The sequence below is a fragment of the Meles meles genome, chromosome 4, assembly GCF_922984935.1.
Source record: "Meles meles chromosome 4, mMelMel3.1 paternal haplotype, whole genome shotgun sequence".
Classification (NCBI taxonomy): Eukaryota; Metazoa; Chordata; class Mammalia; order Carnivora; family Mustelidae; genus Meles; species Meles meles.
In genome coordinates this window covers 42,026,005-42,043,514 of record NC_060069.1, presented here as the reverse complement: position 1 = coordinate 42,043,514, position 17,510 = coordinate 42,026,005, and the positions used below count along the sequence as shown (strand labels likewise).

Genomic DNA, 17,510 nt, shown 5'->3' with positions numbered 1-17,510 from the left:
TCAACTATCCCTTACTTCTGCACCGACTCAAAAAAAAAAAAAAAAAAAAGAGTGGGATATTCATTTTGGAAAACAGGGGCTTCTCTTGGGCACTGTAAAATGACATTTGGGATGCCTGGGTGGCTCAGTCGGTTAAGCAGCTGCCTTCGGCTCAGGTCATGATCTCAGGGTCCTGGGATTGAGTCCTGTGTCAGGCTCCCCACTCAGTGAGGAGCCTGCTTCTCTTTCTGCCTCTGCCTGCCTCTCTGCCTGCTTGTACTCTCTCTCTCTCTCTATGACAAATAAGTAAATAAAATCTTAAAAAAGAAATCAAGACTTACTTAATTAAAAAAAAACCTGACATTTATTGGCTTCCTTCTAAAATGTTAGATGAGGTGGGAAGATCTTCCCTACCTTCCCTCACCCCAGATGTCATGGTGACTCTTGGTGTGTTCTCATTAATTCACTTGGAACACACTGGAATTGTGTGATGACCTAGTTCCTGTCTTAAAATTTGTCAGGATTCTAACCTAAGTACCTAAAATGAATCAGAATGGACCTCCCCAAGGGTAATGACTGACAGGCTGGACTTGGCTACTTCCCTGCAAGTGCAGCTCTTGCTTATTACCTTTATGTCCAAATGGGCCACCCTGCAGTTGTGGAGGTACTGAAGAGCTTCCATGATGTCCCGGATGTAGAAAGCAACTTTCTCTTCCATCAGCTCATCGTGATTCATAAGGTAGTCTAAGAGCCGGCCATCGTCCATCCTGAAATCGGGGAGGAATTGGCCAAGGAAATACGTTTGTAAAGAAATGGAAAAATAACATACACCGATCGGTCAGAGCTCCAGAATCTCTCCTCCTCCTGCTTATAGATGAAGATCGATGTTCCCACACATGTGTATTTTAGTTAGAACCCAAAGTTAATGTTCGGAACTAAAATTAACAAGCACTAATTTCAAAGTTATCATGTGATGTGCTGCACGGGAGAAACATGGGTAACCTTAAGACACATTCTACGTTGTTAAAGTTAAAAACCACTCACGAGGAAAGAGGTCTGACCCCTCTCTAAGAGATTAGTTGGCAAAACACAGAAAGTCTTCAGAGGGAGAGAGAGAGAGAGGAGAGCACGCGCTCTTTCAATATTCGGATAACTGGAAACTGGTGGCTCTATGCCTGCAAATATGTTTTGCAAATTGCTTTTATTTGTCAGTTTTTAGCTGGGGAAAATGGAAAGTGGGTAAAGCTTGTCCTCGGCATTCTTGACCCTTTTCGGGATCCTTTGCCTTGTGAGCAATTTTCCGATCTTAAAAACCGTGAGTGAGAACACGGTAGAGGGAGCCAGCCAGATCCAGATTTGAGTCCTTATTCTGCCAGCTACAGGCTGGGGGTTTGGGACAAGTTGCTTAAACCCTGTGTTGGTTTCTTCACCTTTAAACTGGGAATAACAGCAATAAGACTGACTTCACTCCGAGGGCTGTGTAAGAGTCAAGCGGTATGCCTCATCAGTAGCAGCCTGAGTGCTCAGTAGTGTTTTCAGGTCCCCTGTACCCTCCTAAGCATCTGGAGTGACCAAATGTCAGACAGCTAGTCCAATGTGCACTGAGCTGTCAAAGGTACATTTCTGGGAAAGACTTGAGCCAGAGGTAGAAACCACCTTTGAGCACAGCTGATCTCCCCCCACCCCAGCCAGGTTTCCACTCTCTTCTCTAGGGTGGTCCTTCCCCCTGATGTCTTCTCCTGCTTTCCTTGATAGGAGTGAAGCCTAGGACCTGGCGGGGGCTGAGGCGGGAGGGATGAGCATGGAGTGGAGGGGGCCTGGGTTTGTGAGGTGCTCCCCCCGTGCTTCTTGCTGCACTGCTCTGAGACCCACAAGCCCTCGCACCAAGTTTACCCTCAGAGCTTTTGGGAAATGCAGATGCCCGGGCCGCACCCTAGCCTAGGCCATCAGAACATCTGTTGCCTAGCAGAGAAAAGCTCTACCAGGGATTTGGATGGCCACCAAAAGGATGACCTCTGGTCACAGCATAACCAAGATTTAGCACAGGGTTTACCTTGGGCGCTATCTATCCACTCATCTTTCCTGAATTTCCAGTCCAAAAAACACTTTCCTATGTTCTCACACAACCTTCTCCAAAGCACGTTTCTTTCTCAGCATTTACCATGTTCAGCTGAAATCATCACTTAGGGATCGGTCCTCCTCTTCAGGTTTTGAACTCTTCAAGGGCAAGAACCACCCCTTTTCACCTTTGTTCCTTCCATCCTGGCCCAGGTCCTCGAAGCGGCAGGCACACAGAGTGTGCTCAGTAAATGTTTGGTAAACTAACTCAATACGCTATTCACCTCATTTAATCCCTGTAATGTCTCTGAGAAGTGGAACTAATTCTTCAGACTTCACAGATGAGACCCCAGGCCCGGGAATCTAAAGACCCTGCCCCCAAATCTCAGAGCTGGGATGAGCGCCCAGGCTCTTCATTCCAAGAATGGCTTCCTTCCATTGCACCGAGGCAGCCTGGTAATCAGCACCTTCCCCCGGAACAATGCAAGCTGGCGAAACTGAAGGGGCTAAGATTCTGGGTCCACCATATTATCTTGATATACAAGTGATAATACTTGTATAAGCCCTTGATATTGGGTTCTGGAAGGCTCTCTGTAAGGGTCTTTGTTAAATCCAAAGTGACGATTGATCTACTACTACGCAGCTATATAATGTATCACAAAAGAAGTACAAATATAATACAGTTGGTTCTATCTTCTGTTTCTTTTCAACGAATTAAAAAATGTAGCCGAAGATGTTTGTTTTTTGGCTGTCTTTTTTCCAACATAAATAAATGTATAGGGGACTGCCTCAAAGGCCCTCATCCACAAACACCTAGACAAACAAGCACACAAGAGTCACAGTAAAATGACAGCTGGAAAGCTGTACATGGAGGCGCTTCTCTTCTGGACAGAGGCTCCCGGGGAGACATGCGTGGCGCCGGTCTTGGGGCAGGGTCATCAGCACACATCTGCTGACATCTCTATGAGGGCTCCGTCCTCCTGAGAGGACTCTGTTCTCTTTAGCCTCTGTTAGATCTCTGTGAACCACAGGACACGATCTCTATTCTTAGCCTGGGGTAGTAGGGGGGCAGAATGTGCTTTATTGGATGTGTTCTAGGGCCAAGTATGCAGATGCTTGAGTTCCTAGAAAATCTGGAATGAGTGGAATATTTTGAAGGTCAAGGTTCCACTTTAAAAGGAATTTCTTGGGTGGGAATCATGGCTGCCATGTCAGTGGGTTGATGCACAAACCCCCTTTCAGTTCAGCCCCACCCCTGTCAACAAGCCTAGGGTCCATACAGTCTTCCTAAACCCCTGTCCAGCCCAAGAGTCCATAGTAGAAAGAACATGAGAATCTGAGGGACAGAGATACACAGGTTCAAGTCCCAGCTTCTCCATTTCCTAGTGGTAAGGACCTTCTTTACCCTTGATTTTTCTAATCTGTAAACGGGAACCACCTTCTAATAAAACAGACGGGAGATCACACATGACATACAACACTCCGTACACAGCGAGACATTGTATAGAATGTAACCGCTGTGGGTGGGGGGGGACGCGAAGGAGCCCAGACACTGGAGACAACCGAGACGCCTGTACTTACAGCTCCAGAATCAGGATGTAGGACGTGGGGGACTCATAGGTGTCATGGAGAGTGATGTACTGCGGGTGTTGCAGGTGCTGAAGCAGGGCAGCCTCGTGGGCAGCCTGTTCTTTTTTCTTCATTTTTTTGCTAACGAATTTCACCGCGACGTCCTTCCGCGTAGCTTTGTGAATACACTTCTTCACTATGGAGAAACGGCCCCTGGAGAGCAGAAGGCAGAAAGCATTTTGCTAAGCTTCCTCCATCAACCAGGTATTATTTTATTCAAGGATCTGTAAAGTCTTCTCTGAAGTGGTCAGACAGTTACACTTATTAGGAATCCTACTTTCCTATTTGAAATGATCATGTGATCTCTCAAGAAAAGCCGTGTTTCCTGCCTTAGCAATTCAGGAATCTCTGAGATGCAAAAAAACTCATATCCATTTTAGTCAACAGATTTCTCTCTTGCTTTGAAATATCAACCACAAGTTCAGTTTTCTAAGCGGAGTATATTTCTGTAAAATACAATGGTAATAAAAATGTGCAAGAAGGAGGAATTCTACTCTATGATCATTTCAAAAACATTTCTTAAAGAGGCAATTTTTTACTTTTATATTTATTATCTTGGTATGACAGAAACTTTGACTATACACAAAAGTAGAGAGAATGGTATAATAGATCTGCGCAGCCAGCAGCCAGCTTCAGTCATTATCAGCATTTTGCCAACCTTATTCCATCTCTTTCTTTCTTACCTCTTGCCTTTTTTTCCCGTGGTATTTTTAGCAAAATCCAGATACCATGTTATTTCACTCATAAATACTTCAGTCGTTTCTAACTGACAAGGACACTGAAAAATGTATAACCAGCATGCCAGCTTCACATCTGACAAAATTAGCCACACCTAGAATAGAATGGTTCCCAGGCTCAGCTGTAGCCCAGTAAGAGGTAGTAAGAGTGAAGTAGAAGAGGGAACTGGTCAGCAATGGGAACAGGGAAAGGGAGTCAAAGAGGTGACCAGCAGTGCCCATCCCAGGTCTGTCCCTGAGATACTGTGGCGTATGAGTAGAGGAGTCAACCATCCAAAGAACAGGCCATTCCTCTAGCAGAAATGGAGGCATCCAACACCAGAACCACCACAAAGATGGTCCAACTGACTCCTTGACCTGGCCCTGTGCTCACCAAGCGACCTTCTGACAATAACAGTCAGATTAAAACCAGTATAGGTTTTCTCAAAAGAAGAGAATATGCTGGGGGCACCTCGGTGGCTCAGTCAGTTAAGTGTCTGCCTTAGGCTCAGGTCATGATCCCGGGGTCCTGGGTTGGAGCCCTGCTCAGCGGGGAGCCTGCTTCTTCCTCTCTCTCTGCCCCTCCCCCTGCTTATGCTCTGTGTGTGTATGTGTGTCAAATAAATAGATAATAACAAAAAATCTTTAAGAAGAGAATATGTTAATCGATAAAACAAGTATTTGACAAATACTAATTGAATGCCTATTATGTAGCAGACATCATTCTTTTTGTATAGCAAGTAAATATTTGGTTGAACTGGTATTTCCATTCTATATCATAAATTAATAAATTGCCATCTCTCTCTCTTTTTTTAAGTAATCTCTCTGCCTAATCTGGGCTTAGACTCACGATCCTGAGATCAAGAGTTGCATGCTCCACAGAGTGAGCCAGCCAGGCACCCCTTCATTATGTTTGTCTGTCCTTCCTTCCTTTTTTATTTTTTTTTTTAAAGATTTTATTTATTTATTTGACAGATAGAGATCACAAGCAGGGAGAGAGGCAGGCAGAGAGAGAGAAAGGAGGAAGCAGGCTCCCTGCCAAGCAGAGAGCCCGATGCGGGACTCGATCCCAGGACCCTGAGATCATGACCTGAGCCGAAGGCAGCAGCTTAAACCACTGAGCCACCCAGGCGCCCCTTTCCTTCCTTTTTTAAAGATTCTATTTATTTGAGAGAGAGAGAGAGAGAGAGAGAGAGAACACAAGCAGGGGGAATGGGAGAGGGATAAGTAGGCTCCCAATGCGGGGCTTGATCCTGGATCATGATCTGTGGGAAGGCGGACACTTAACCCACTGAGCCACCCAGGGGCCCCTATACCTTAATTTTTTTCTTTAAATTGTGCTCATCCAAGTTATGCATCCCCATGATTTAAAAAGTCAATTAGCTTTAAGGTTTCTTATTAAAACTAATAGTATCCCATCCTTCTACCCCACAACCCCATTTTCCTTACTTGAGAGGCAGTTTAACCTATCAAGTAATTATATTTTAGCTTACTCCTGGGGGAGTCTATGTTTGTGTGGCTACTTCTTGGTGTTTCAGTTTTCATTATAATCTGTTGACACCCACTCCGAAAAGGGAGATGTTAGCCTCTCTCCTCTCTCTGTCTCTACCACATGACCATTTTCCCCATCCCCCATCCCCCCGCGGAATGATATTTTAATCAATATTCAGTGTTTCCATTATTGCAACTAGGTCAGGGCTAGTCGAATTTGCAGCTCCAGTAAACTATGAATATTTTCCTTTTTGTGACAGAATTCAGGCCTCATTTCTGACAAAGACTGCCCCTTATGAGAACCATTCAAAGATTAGTCCGGGACTAATAAGTCACTGCAGGGTGACTGAGTGATGGTTTATGGCATAGTTTGTCACTCAGGCCTTGCTATGCTTCTGTGGCTGTGTTCTGTGCATAGTTTGAAAGGAGCCCAGGATCTGTCCTGCTCCAAGCACAGAATTAGAGATCTCCTTCCTTAGCTCTCTTCTCACTGAGATTTCCCACACATTCTTTGGCTCCCATGGGCCAAAGAATGGGCCCGATTTTATAGATGGGATTCCTTCAGAGTTTTAGTTTCTTGCTTGGGTTAAAGCAATGAGAGAGAAAAAAAAAAAAAAAAAAAAGAGAGAGAAAAAAAAAAAAGCAATGAGAGAAAGAAAGGAGGGAGGGAAAGGCATTTTCCTATCTCTTCAGCTCAAAGAGAGTCCCCTTTCCTGTCTTTTGGACAGAAAGATGAGTTTTCTTTGGAGCTGTCCCCTGTACATGTTGCCCAGTTCCCTGGTTTGGCCCGCACTTGGGTTAAAGCCCAACAAACGAGCCAGAGAACTCACTGCCACTGTCCCTGACTTTCCTCAAGTTTTCACTTGGCTCCCCGTTTTCTGTGTTCTTTACTTTTCAGAATTCTGAGGTAGTTGCCTTTTTGTACTTTCTCCAGGGATTCTGGTTGTCATCAGTGGGAGAGATAGGCCACAGTGGGTTGACTCTCTCTTGGAGGGCACTGGAAGCTAGCTCATTCTACAAGTTGGGGACTAAATGGTGTTTGGAAGTGCTCAGTGTGAGGAGTGGAGCCTGTCAATTCGATCTTCACTATAGCGTGATCTGAGTGGACTATTTAGTTGGGAAAGCTCCAAAGTCAGGATCTTTAAGACTTTCTTCTTGGGCTGATCGGAATTCCCAGAGAAAGAGCCTTGTACCTCCTGCCTAGATGGTGAAGCCACGGTTGTCCACTTTTGAAGGCCGGGTGGTTGAGAAAGCTGGGGTCCCGAGTATCCAGCGTGGCTACAGTGTCCTAAGGGGCCTGTCTGCTGGAAAGTTCTGCTGCCCCCAAGTGTGCCAGTGTCCCAGAGACGAGAGGTGCTCTGTTTTACCCCGTCTAGAGAATGGACCCCAGCCTTTTCCTGCATGGGGAGAGACGATCCTACAGCTGCCTCCACTGGGGAGGAGATCTGAAGCATGACAAGCTCTCACACAGTTTCAGCCACTCCTTCCCATGTCAGCATCCTCTTTACACCGGTTTACAGAGCTACTTGATGCGGCCAGTTCCCCAGCCTTCGGGGGATTCTGCTGCAAAAGTTGCACTGGTTCTCACTTGACCCCACAACTGGTTTGGACTGAGTTCCTCGGGTCTCCTAGGTCATTTGTCACTCTTTCACTTGTTTTCTGCTTCAAACGTGTTTCTAGAGTATCTCTTCTTCCTGTGTCCTCAGCCTTACATGCCCGATTGGGAAAATTCCTTTAGTGGAGATTCAGTGAAGTCTCAGGACAGTGTGAAAACAGATGGCTGGGTTCAACCTTCCATCCTTGCCTGGAGGCTGGGCCCTGCTATCTTTTTGGACCCTATATAGGTCACCAGTCTGCATTCCCAGGGGACAATTCTCTGGCTTCTTCACATTGCTGTGGTGTCCGTCTAGTTTATTTCTGGCTAAGCCTGCCATGCTCAAGTGCTCTTTCCTTCTGTAGATAGACTTTAGCAGTGATGATATTTCTTTATGCACCATGGTTTTTAAACTACTTAATTACCAGAGAGCTATTTTTAACAAGATAGTTATATAGGCCTAGAATTCTAGGTTTAAGTTCAATGGAGAAAGCTGACTCACATCTATGGCCGGTAGATACATGTGGTATGTCTCACATCAGTATCTACATGTTTTATTTCCCTTCTGTTTATATGCAGCATTTTTCTTTAAGATTTTATGTATTTATTTGACAGAGAGAGGTCACAAGTAGGCAGAGAGGCAGGCAGAGAGAGAGGAGGAAGCAGGCTCCCTGCCGAGCAGAGAGCCCGATGCGGGGCTCAATCCCAGGACCTGAGTCCTGAGACCATGACCTGAGTCGAAGGCAGAGGCTTAACCCACTGAGCCACCCAGGTGCCCCCATGCAGCACTTTTAAAGGACTTGTTGAAAATAGGAGGACTGTACTTGGAGGAGAGGAAAAGCTTCAGATGGTTGGGGATGTGATTTGAAAAACAAAAACAAAAACATCATTGCCCTGAACAGATCAGAAACTTGACCTCCCCTTTGGGAAATACTAAAACATCTATCTCTTCTAGGTACAACACGCCTTCGCCTCTGGTTCTCAACAGCAAATGCATGTCTGGGGAAGGAAATCACTGGAGCATCTGAGCGATACAACTAGTTTCCTTTAGAACCAGGAGTGGAGTCGATTCCTTACTTGAGTCATATGGAACTTCACAAAACTTGAATATAACGGAGCAGACTAGATTTCAATGGCTAGAGCTTATTTTTGACAAAAACTGCTGCAGTGAGAAATCACATATGCTGGTAAAACACACACAGGCTTAAGAATTGGGTAGGCCAGGGTTGGAATCCTGACTGTTCTACACTTAGTGGTTGCAAGACCTCGAAAAAGTTACTTAACTCCCCAAGCCTGGGTTCCTTTCCTGGGAATATACTCACAATGTGGCAAGGATTACACTAAATGGCTCTCGTGTAATATCTTCATAGTATCTGCAACACGATATAAGCATCACCTAACACCATGTAAATTTCCACTGGTCTTTTTCTCCCCCTGGTCACACAAAGAAGAGTGAAAGGAGAGCGAACGTTGGTTTTTGATGGAGGGTATTATGGTGAAAGGTCGTGAATGACATTGTGACTCCTGTCTAAGAAATGGGAATAGCAAACATTTGGGCTGTTTCCACAACTCCTGTCATAACCGCCCTACTCAGGAAAAGTTGTGCTTCATTGAGAGACGTCAATCAAAGAGATGATGGTAACAGCCCACCGTTAGTGGGTGCTCTTTTTTTTTTTATACATTCAGTGGGTGGGGGGACTTGTAAGAACTCCCCACCCTCTCACCTAGAACATGTGCAACCTAATGCACACACAGAGATGACCTCTTTTTTGTCTCTTTCGATCAACTATTTTATGGGACAGGTGATAGATTTTTTTCATTGTTTTGTTAAAATCATATTTTTCTTTTTTTATTTTTGAGGACACTTTTCTACTCAAAATAGAGATAGATTGTGTGACTGAGTGTGTGGGTATGCGTAGGGGGGACTGGACTGGAAATATCCATAAAACAATGTGTTGGACTTGACACAACCTGATTATACCTTCTTCTCAGGAACACATGGAACTTCGAACAAAAACTGACCATGTACTGCAAATAAAGCAAGTCCCAGCAAAAGTCAGAGTCAGTATCACATAGATCAAGTTCTTCAACTACAATGTAATTAAGTTAGACATCAGTAACAAGAAGATGATTTGAAAAAATCTCACACAGCTGAAAAGTTAGAAGTATTTCTATTACAATTAGGTCAAAGAAAAAAAAATTATAGTTGAACTGAATGATAATGAAAGTGCCACATATCAGAACTCAGGAGACGTAATTAAAATTGCAATTTGAAGAAAGGTTTAAATTCTTATATTAGACCAGAAGAAAGGCTGACAGATGATGAGTGAAGCATCTAACTTAAAAAGTTAAAAAAAAAAGCAGTAAAAATACACAAAAATATTCTGTTTTTTTTTTTCTTACTAAAGAGGGAATACATTTAGTGAGGAGAAACAAACAACAGGAAAAACAAGTCATTATTCCGATATGATGATGTTAACTGCCCATGAACGAAGGAATAGAAAACGGAGTCATTACCTTCCAATTTCATTCAGCTCAGTATAAGCTGAATCAAAATTTTCCTTCCAAGAAATGGTGGCACCATCAGCAGCAGCATCTTTGGAAGAGAGAGAACCCATTTATGATACTGAGGAAGTCATATAAGAATAAAGAAAAGATGAACAGAAAAGCTCCTGCTTTGCCCCAAAGCATTCTTGTGACCAAATATGGAGTCTAACTCGTGGGAAAATGCCAGGATTCTCTGAAATGTTATTTTTAAAAATATCATCCAAGGGGAGGCCGACATGACAGAGTCATATCCCCCCACCCCCACCACCGGCGCTGTGTCATCTACATAACCAAAGAAAACTTGGGACAATCAGAGATGTAACCTCTGGATATTTTAAAATAGAAATTTGGTAGAACAAGTTAAAAGAGAGAGAGAAAAACACATGGAAGGCCTAGAAAAGCCAGTGAGAATCAGGGCCGAGGAGGGATGCAGCGGCAGCTAGGGGAAGAGTTACAAGGGCCCAGAGGAGGAAAGGAGGGCAACAGGCTCAGAGCATCCTAACCACTTGTCCCTGTCACCCCGCTCCCTCAGATAGTGAGGGGCTTAGCTGGTATACCGAATAGTGTAGCTTAACCCAAAATACAGGCCTGAGCACAATGTTCGGCAGCATTACCTTATTTGAGGTGTTAATTCCTTGGCAATGATTTACACACGCACACACACGCGTGTGCGCACGCCGGCAGCGCAACTCATCTGACCCGGGCCACCTCAGGCTGCCCAGAGCACAGTGGGGCTGAGGCTCAGGTGCCCTATTTATATTGAATTCTGAGGTCCAGGGCCAAGGTTTCCCAGTGTCATGGGTCCAACGGAACAAGGCTGGGGCGGGCTGGGGAGCACTTCCAGAGTCAGCGGGGGTGGCAGGGGATGGGCTGTAGCTGGAGGCCCTAGAAGGTTTCTGCAGCCCCTCTGGAGACTCTGGGATCCCCTTAACCCAGAGACACATGGGTCTGTTGTCTTTGCAGGGCCATGACCTCCTCCTCCACCCCAGCACACACAGCCCACTCCTGTACGACGGAATACCTCTCACTACTTGGAGATTTCTTCAGGCTAACAAGTGTTAGCCTCTCTCTCTCTCTCTCTCTCTTTTTAAAATATTTTATTTATCCATTTGAGAGAGAGAGAGAGCGTGAGAGGGGAAAAGGTCAGAGGGAGAAGCAAACTCCCTATGTAGCTGGAAACCTGATGTGGGACTTGATCCTGAGACTCCGGGATCATGACCTGAGCCAAAGGCAACCGCTCAACCAACTAAGCCACCCAGGCGCCCTCTTTCAAAATGTTCTTGGGACCAAGGAGGTTTGGTGAGATAGGGAATAGGTGGTATTTGTAAAATACTCACGCGCAGCTAGTTATAGGTGTATCTTAATTATTCAACATATCCACCTAAAAATGTATCCACCTTGAGGGGCCCCTGGGAGGCTCAGTTGGTTAGGGTCTGCCTTTGGCTCAGGTCATGATCCTAGAGTCTGGGGATCAAGTCCCACCTGGTGCTCCTGGCTCGGCGTGGGGGGGGGGGGGTCTGCTTCTCCCTCTGCCCCTCACCTGCTTGTGCTCTCTCTCTCAAATAAATAAAATTTTAAAAAATATTTTATTTATTTATTTGACAGAGATCACAAGTAGACAGAGAGGCAGGCAGAGAGAAAGGGAGGGAAGCAGGCTCCCTGTTGATCCCAGGACCCTGGGATCATGACCTGAGCCGAAGGTAGAGGCTTTAACTCACTGAGCCACCCAGGTGCCCCCAAATAAATAAATTTTTTTAAATACTCATTTTGATTCAAATCTTTTGAACAGCTTGCCTTCCTCTCCCCAGCTTAAACTGGTGAACAGGGCTGTCTCTGATGCTGCGAGGCACACTTACACCTGGCAGGGGTTCCCAGGGGAGACGAGGTTTGGCGTTCCCAAGTAGGAAAAGGGGCGGATAGCATCCAGGTGACTATGACTCCTGCCCGCCCCTCTCTGTTCCTGGGGACACACGCGAGGGCCCAGGGACCCTGGAAGGCTCCAGGTAAACACGGGTGGCTGACCTCACTTTTGCTCCAAGATGGTTGAAATCACACTTTTCTTCAGGCCTCTGAAATGTTACTTGACCGAAGCCAGTGGCAAATCCAGGTTCCCCCCGCATGGTGGCCTGCCATGCCAACGGCCAGCCGGCACCCGTGAGTGGGTGAGCCGCCGAGGTGCCTGGCCTCCCCCGCCTGGGGTGCAGGGAAAGGCCGGGACTCACCGTACTCAGGGAGTCGCACAAACTCCGAGGGCTCGCTGGGAAGGCTGATCCCCCAGGGGTTGCTGGCGCTGACTCGGAACTGATAAGGACTCCCAGGACTGAGGTCCTCGATGACGAGGTAAGTATCCAAGGTCGAAGCCACGGACTGCTGCCAGGCCTGGGAACCTAGTGCACGATTTCCGAGGAGAGGGAGAGAGAAAAGCCAAAGAGCCATTGTTTCAAAGACCTTCAGCAAACAAAGAAAGGGAAGCTGACTCATTCCATTCAAGGAACAGCTGTGGTTACTGATTGGGCTCTGAAAGCCCGTGGGCCACCTGTGGCAAATGACTGACTAGGTCCTGAGGGGTGTGAAAGCACGTGTGAGAGTGAGAAGACGGAGAGGTACAGAATTTACAGGGGACCCTGCGGCAACTTTTTAATAAGGCATAAAAATATATTATAAATCACAAGATGAGAGGAAATATGTATTTGTAAGTGGAAACAAACTAGAAGTGAACAGGCACTGAGCCCTCCACGCATGTCAAGTACCATGCCAGGCGACTCTCTCATTTCCCTTTCACACCGAAATCCCCAGACACCCTGCGGGGTCGGGAACATGAGAAACGGAGGCTCAGAAAGATGAAATGATCTTCTCACGAGAACTGCCTGAATACGATGAGCTAAGGACTGAACTGCGGGGTTGTGGGGCTGGTTGGGGGGAGGACTAGCTTGGTGAGACGTGTCCCCAGCTCAGCTTGAACACCTCTGTGCGGAGGGGGGAGAGACCCAAGAGTGAACAGCTTCCCGAAGAGGCCATAGTAAGCAGTTTCTTAACTGCACGGAGCCTGTTCGGTGAAGGAGGAAGAGTTGAGATACTGAGAGCGACCGCAAGCACAACAAATGATTTTGGTTCTGGGCACGAACGGTGGTTGGAAATTCAACTGTGTAATGCATTGCGTGGTTCAGAGATGAACAACTAGAGCTAGCGGGCAGCTTCTTATGTAACTAATTTTTCTGGATAACCGATGGCAGGTTTGGGTATTTCTGACTGCTGAACTAATGTATGCACCCTCACCATGTAAATGCAACGAGTTAAAAAAAAACAAAACACAGCTTTTTAAAATCACTATACACATGTCTGTATGTATGTGAAATTTAGAGATCACACAAAAGGTATATGCGATCTCTATTTATGTATGTGGTCTCTAAATTTTGTGTGAGGTGCGGGTAAGGCTCTGCTCACGCTACCCTGGTTATCACTCTGGGAGAAAGAGTACGGATTTGCGAACCTGACACGTGGGTTTAATGCCAGCCTTGCCTCTTACCAACTCCTACCTCCTGTTCCTTAACTTTCTTCAGGCCTTAGCCTCCTCATCTGTAAGAGGGGCCTGATTGCCCGTCTGGGGAATAGGGCTTATTAAGGACAGAAGTGCCCAGGAAGGCACTTTGAAATCTACCAGGAGTCATTATCAGTTTGGTGAAAACCACTGCTTGAAGTTAGAGGTCAGAAGGCGGCTTTAGTCTGACACGAGGTGTTTATGCTGAGTTAGAAGACACAAGAAGGAACACCTGATGAAAAGCTTGAAGGCAAGTAGTTTACGACTCTGAAGGACCTCGCCTTTGGAGGAAGGGAAGCAAGGGAAGAGCAGGGGGAGCCAGCTCACCTTCCTCTCTGTACTCCACGGTGTAACCAGAAATCGTGCAGTTTCCCGTGCTGGAGGGAGGCAGCCAGCGGAGGATCACGGAGGTGCAGCTTCTCTCCTGGGCAATGGGGCGGTTAGGGGCCGCCGGAACACCTTCGGAGATGGAAGTTATGGTCAAGTGCTCTTTCTGCCGAACTTGATATTTTGCACCAAGGTTGAACGTTTCCTAGGAAACGTGCTTCCCCCTGTCTCAATTATTTCCTACACCCTTTCCACCCAGTGGTATACCTTTCTCCAGGCCCTGGAGAGGCCTGGCAGATATGCTTTGGGGTTAGAAGATCTTTCTCGGGCTAAAGACTGCACGCTGGAGATTAGGCTGACGGAAAGCATGCAGGAAGTTATGGCAGGCCACAGATTGCCCTTAGCGAAGATTCTTTCTCTCCCCTTTGCTGGACTTTGGGATTTCACAAAGGACCTTTTCTTCCCCAGATCTCAGGGAACCCTTGTAATGTCCACTTAAAATAACTGATGCACATAAATTCATAGAGACAGGAAGTAGAACAGTGGCTGCCAGGGGCAGCGGGGGCAGGGAGGGGAGCTGCTGTTTTAATGGTTAAAGGATTTAGTTTTGCAAGATGAAAAGAATTCTGGAAACTGGCTGCACAAACATAGGAATGCATTCAACACTGCAGAAGGTACATTTAACATTGGTTAAGATGAAAAATGTTATGTATATTTTACCATAATAAAAATATTTTAAAATTATAAAAGGTGTTGGATAAACAGAGAGCCTGTACCTTGCACTTTAACTGTAGCAGATGTGGACGTGGTGCCATGGTCATTTGTTGCTATGCAGGTATAAATCCCACTGTCTTGGGGCATCAGGTTGCAGATCTTCAAGGTGATTTCCCCTGAATCACTAGGGACACCAAAAGGATGCTCTTCAGACTCTAGTAATGACACAATTGACTGATGGGTAAAATCCCAGAGGGTGGGCATGTGGGGTGCTGAGCTGAATCCTCAGGCCCGAGGTCTCATCCCAGCTCTGGGACTTCCCTACACACCTTGGGTGGTCACCTTGTCTTTCTATATTCCCATTTCTTTATGGGGGGGACATTCTTGCCACTCACATCTCTCATGTGTGTTATATAAAGGGCAGAGGGATAGAAAAGGAGTAAAACGAGATAAGAATTAGAATATGGTTTGAAATATATAAAGTCCTATACAATATTACTGGTATTATTACCACTAGCAGTTTTGTCCTAAATATTTTCAGTCTCAAACATCGATAACACACTGTATAAGAAAAGGGAGGGGCACCTGGGTGGCACAGTGGGTTAAGTGTTTGACTCTTGGTTTCAGCTCAGATAGTGATCTCGGGGTCTTGGGATTGAGTCTCAAGTGGGGCTCCATCCTCTGCATGGAATCTGCTTGGGATTTTCTCTGTCTCTCCCTCTGCCCCAACCCCTCACACTCACGCACTCTCTCTCTCTCTCTCTCTCTCAAATAGATAGGTAAATCTTTAAAAAAAAAAAAAAAAAGGGATGCCTGGGTGGCTCAGTCAGTTACGCCTCTGCCTTTGTCTCAGGTCATGATCCCAGGGTCCTGGGATCGAGCCCCACATCAGGCTCTCTGTTCAGTAGGGAGCCTGCTTCCCCCTCTTTCTCTGCCCCTCCCCACACTGACTCCTACTCTCTCTCTCACTTGTTCTCTCTCTCTCAAGGAAATAAATAAAATCTTTAAAAAAAGATTTAATAAACAAAAAAATGGAAAATGGAACAACTGAGAATGAAATGTTTAAGTATTTCAAATTCTACTAGGGGACCCTCAAAACAATTACATGAGGGGCACCTAGGTGGCTCAGACTTCAAGTGTCTGCCTTCGGCTCAGGTCATGATCCCATGGTCCAGGGATCGAGCCCCGAGCTCAGCAGGAAGCCTGCTTCTCCCTCTCCCTCTCCTACTCTCCCAGCTTGTGTTCCCTTTCTCACTGTGCCTCTGTCACATAAATAAATCTTAAAAAAAAAAACAAAACGTGAATTAAGTAAAGGTCGAATTTCGCCACTAAATGCTAACTTCCCTGGTAGTTCCCGTCTGGGGTCCAGGGCACCACAAGGGAAGCCCTGCTCAGAAAGGATGACATGCAGCAGTCACAGTCAACCCCACTGCCAACCCCCTGCGGAGACAGATGAAGCCTTCTGCTCTTCGGGACCCTCACCAAACACTGACTCCCCCACTAAGTTCCATGGGCTCGCTAACCTCAGGACCTGGCCATCCCCGGCCATCATTGCTGGGAATACCATTTCATATGCACAAAACTTAAGTTAATGGATGGGAGTTTGATTCTAGGTGATTCTTTGATAAATGCTTAAGCACTTAAGGGCTCATTATTGCTTGTCCACTGTAAACAGCAGTACACAATAAATACTAACAGAACGATTAGGAGGCAGTCAATCAAGTTTTTTTTTAAATAGGCTTTCTTTGTGGAAGCATGTGTATGGCTGGATTTTCTGTTTAACATCACATATTTTGGAGCAAGTCTTTTTTTTTTCTTCTAAGAAAACTATTCTTAGGTTAACGGAGGAATTCAAAAGACCACTGTTTCTCAGGATCCTGACGGGCACAAAGAAACACCAGGATGTTGGGATGTGAGACCCACATTCCTCCCATGGGGCTGGAGCCTTTGCCACTACTGCTGACACCGAGATTCTCTTGGGGATCCTTGGGGAAAGATCAGCCAGTCGGGTGGATGTGAGTCGGTGACTGTCAAAGCTCTTTGAAAGTATGGCTCATGCCTAACCCGAGATAGAGAGGGGTATGTTTTTATTTGTTGAGTGTGGGTCCAGAATGTAGTCTTGCCAAACTGTCCTTGTAGGTGCAGGTATGTCTACGTCCTGCTCAGAAGCACGTGACCACGTGCTGGGCACCCCTCCCCTCTGACCTGCTCGTGGCAGGGAGCAGCAGGGGCTGTTCTACATCTCCCAGCCCTGACACACCATTGTGAGAGAGCACACTTTCCTGAGCTGCCCATGGATGTTGACTCCATTTCTCTCCTCCTCAAGGCCAAGTATTTGGGCAAGAATAAGCTCCAGGGCACCCAGCCCCCCTCCCCCCAGAGGCTGAAGAACCAGAACAGGGGCTGCACCAAGGTGCTGGTGGTGTCTCTGTGGGGTGATCAGCTTACCAGGAGGAGACGGTGTATGTGGCTGAGCTGTTGTCCGTGTCAAGGATGTTCTGGTCTGGCCCCTTCCAGGTGATGGTGGGCTTTGGCCGCCCACAGACTTTGCACTGCAGTGTCACTGTGTCCCCAAGCAAGCAGGTCACATCCACTAAGGGCACAAGGAATTCTGGGGCCACTGTGGTCAGATGGACGTAAAGCATCATTTAGAACAAACACAATAGACAGCGGTTTTACACCACTCTCCCCGCCCACGCACGTGTAGTGATTCAAATGACCTTCAGCTTAATACTGTCAAGTCACCCGTGATCCATGAAGAAGGGTTTTAAAAGTAAGAAATGTTTATTGCAGAAAATCAGGAAATACAGTTAAGTAAAAAGAGGAAAAGTCTCCATGATGTCTTGATACAGAGGTAACTACTGCGAACGTCTTGGTCTACATCCTTTGGGCTTTCACCAACACCGTTTTTCTTATA

At 46.2% G+C, this 17,510-nt stretch overlaps 1 protein-coding gene across 13 annotated transcripts in view; it reads right to left on the bottom strand.

The window, feature by feature from the left end:
• Positions 1 to 17,510, bottom strand: part of KALRN (kalirin RhoGEF kinase) — a 672,007-nt gene that overhangs the window by 7,084 nt on the left and 647,413 nt on the right. For 12 of the 13 annotated variants that reach the window (XM_046002920.1, XM_046002921.1, XM_046002922.1 and 9 more), the window contains 7 exons: positions 17,042 to 17,213; positions 14,656 to 14,777; positions 13,880 to 14,011; positions 12,237 to 12,401; positions 9,985 to 10,063; positions 3,619 to 3,819; positions 608 to 746 (listed from right to left, as the gene is read on the bottom strand). In XM_046002920.1, coding sequence (XP_045858876.1) covers positions 608 to 746; positions 3,619 to 3,819; positions 9,985 to 10,063; positions 12,237 to 12,401; positions 13,880 to 14,011; positions 14,656 to 14,777; positions 17,042 to 17,213 — 1,010 coding nt within the window. Of the gene's footprint in view, positions 1 to 607; positions 747 to 3,618; positions 3,820 to 9,984; positions 10,064 to 12,236; positions 12,402 to 13,879; positions 14,012 to 14,655; positions 14,778 to 17,041; positions 17,214 to 17,510 lie in introns of those variants that run through there. The other variant, XM_046002930.1, reaches the window with a different exon arrangement.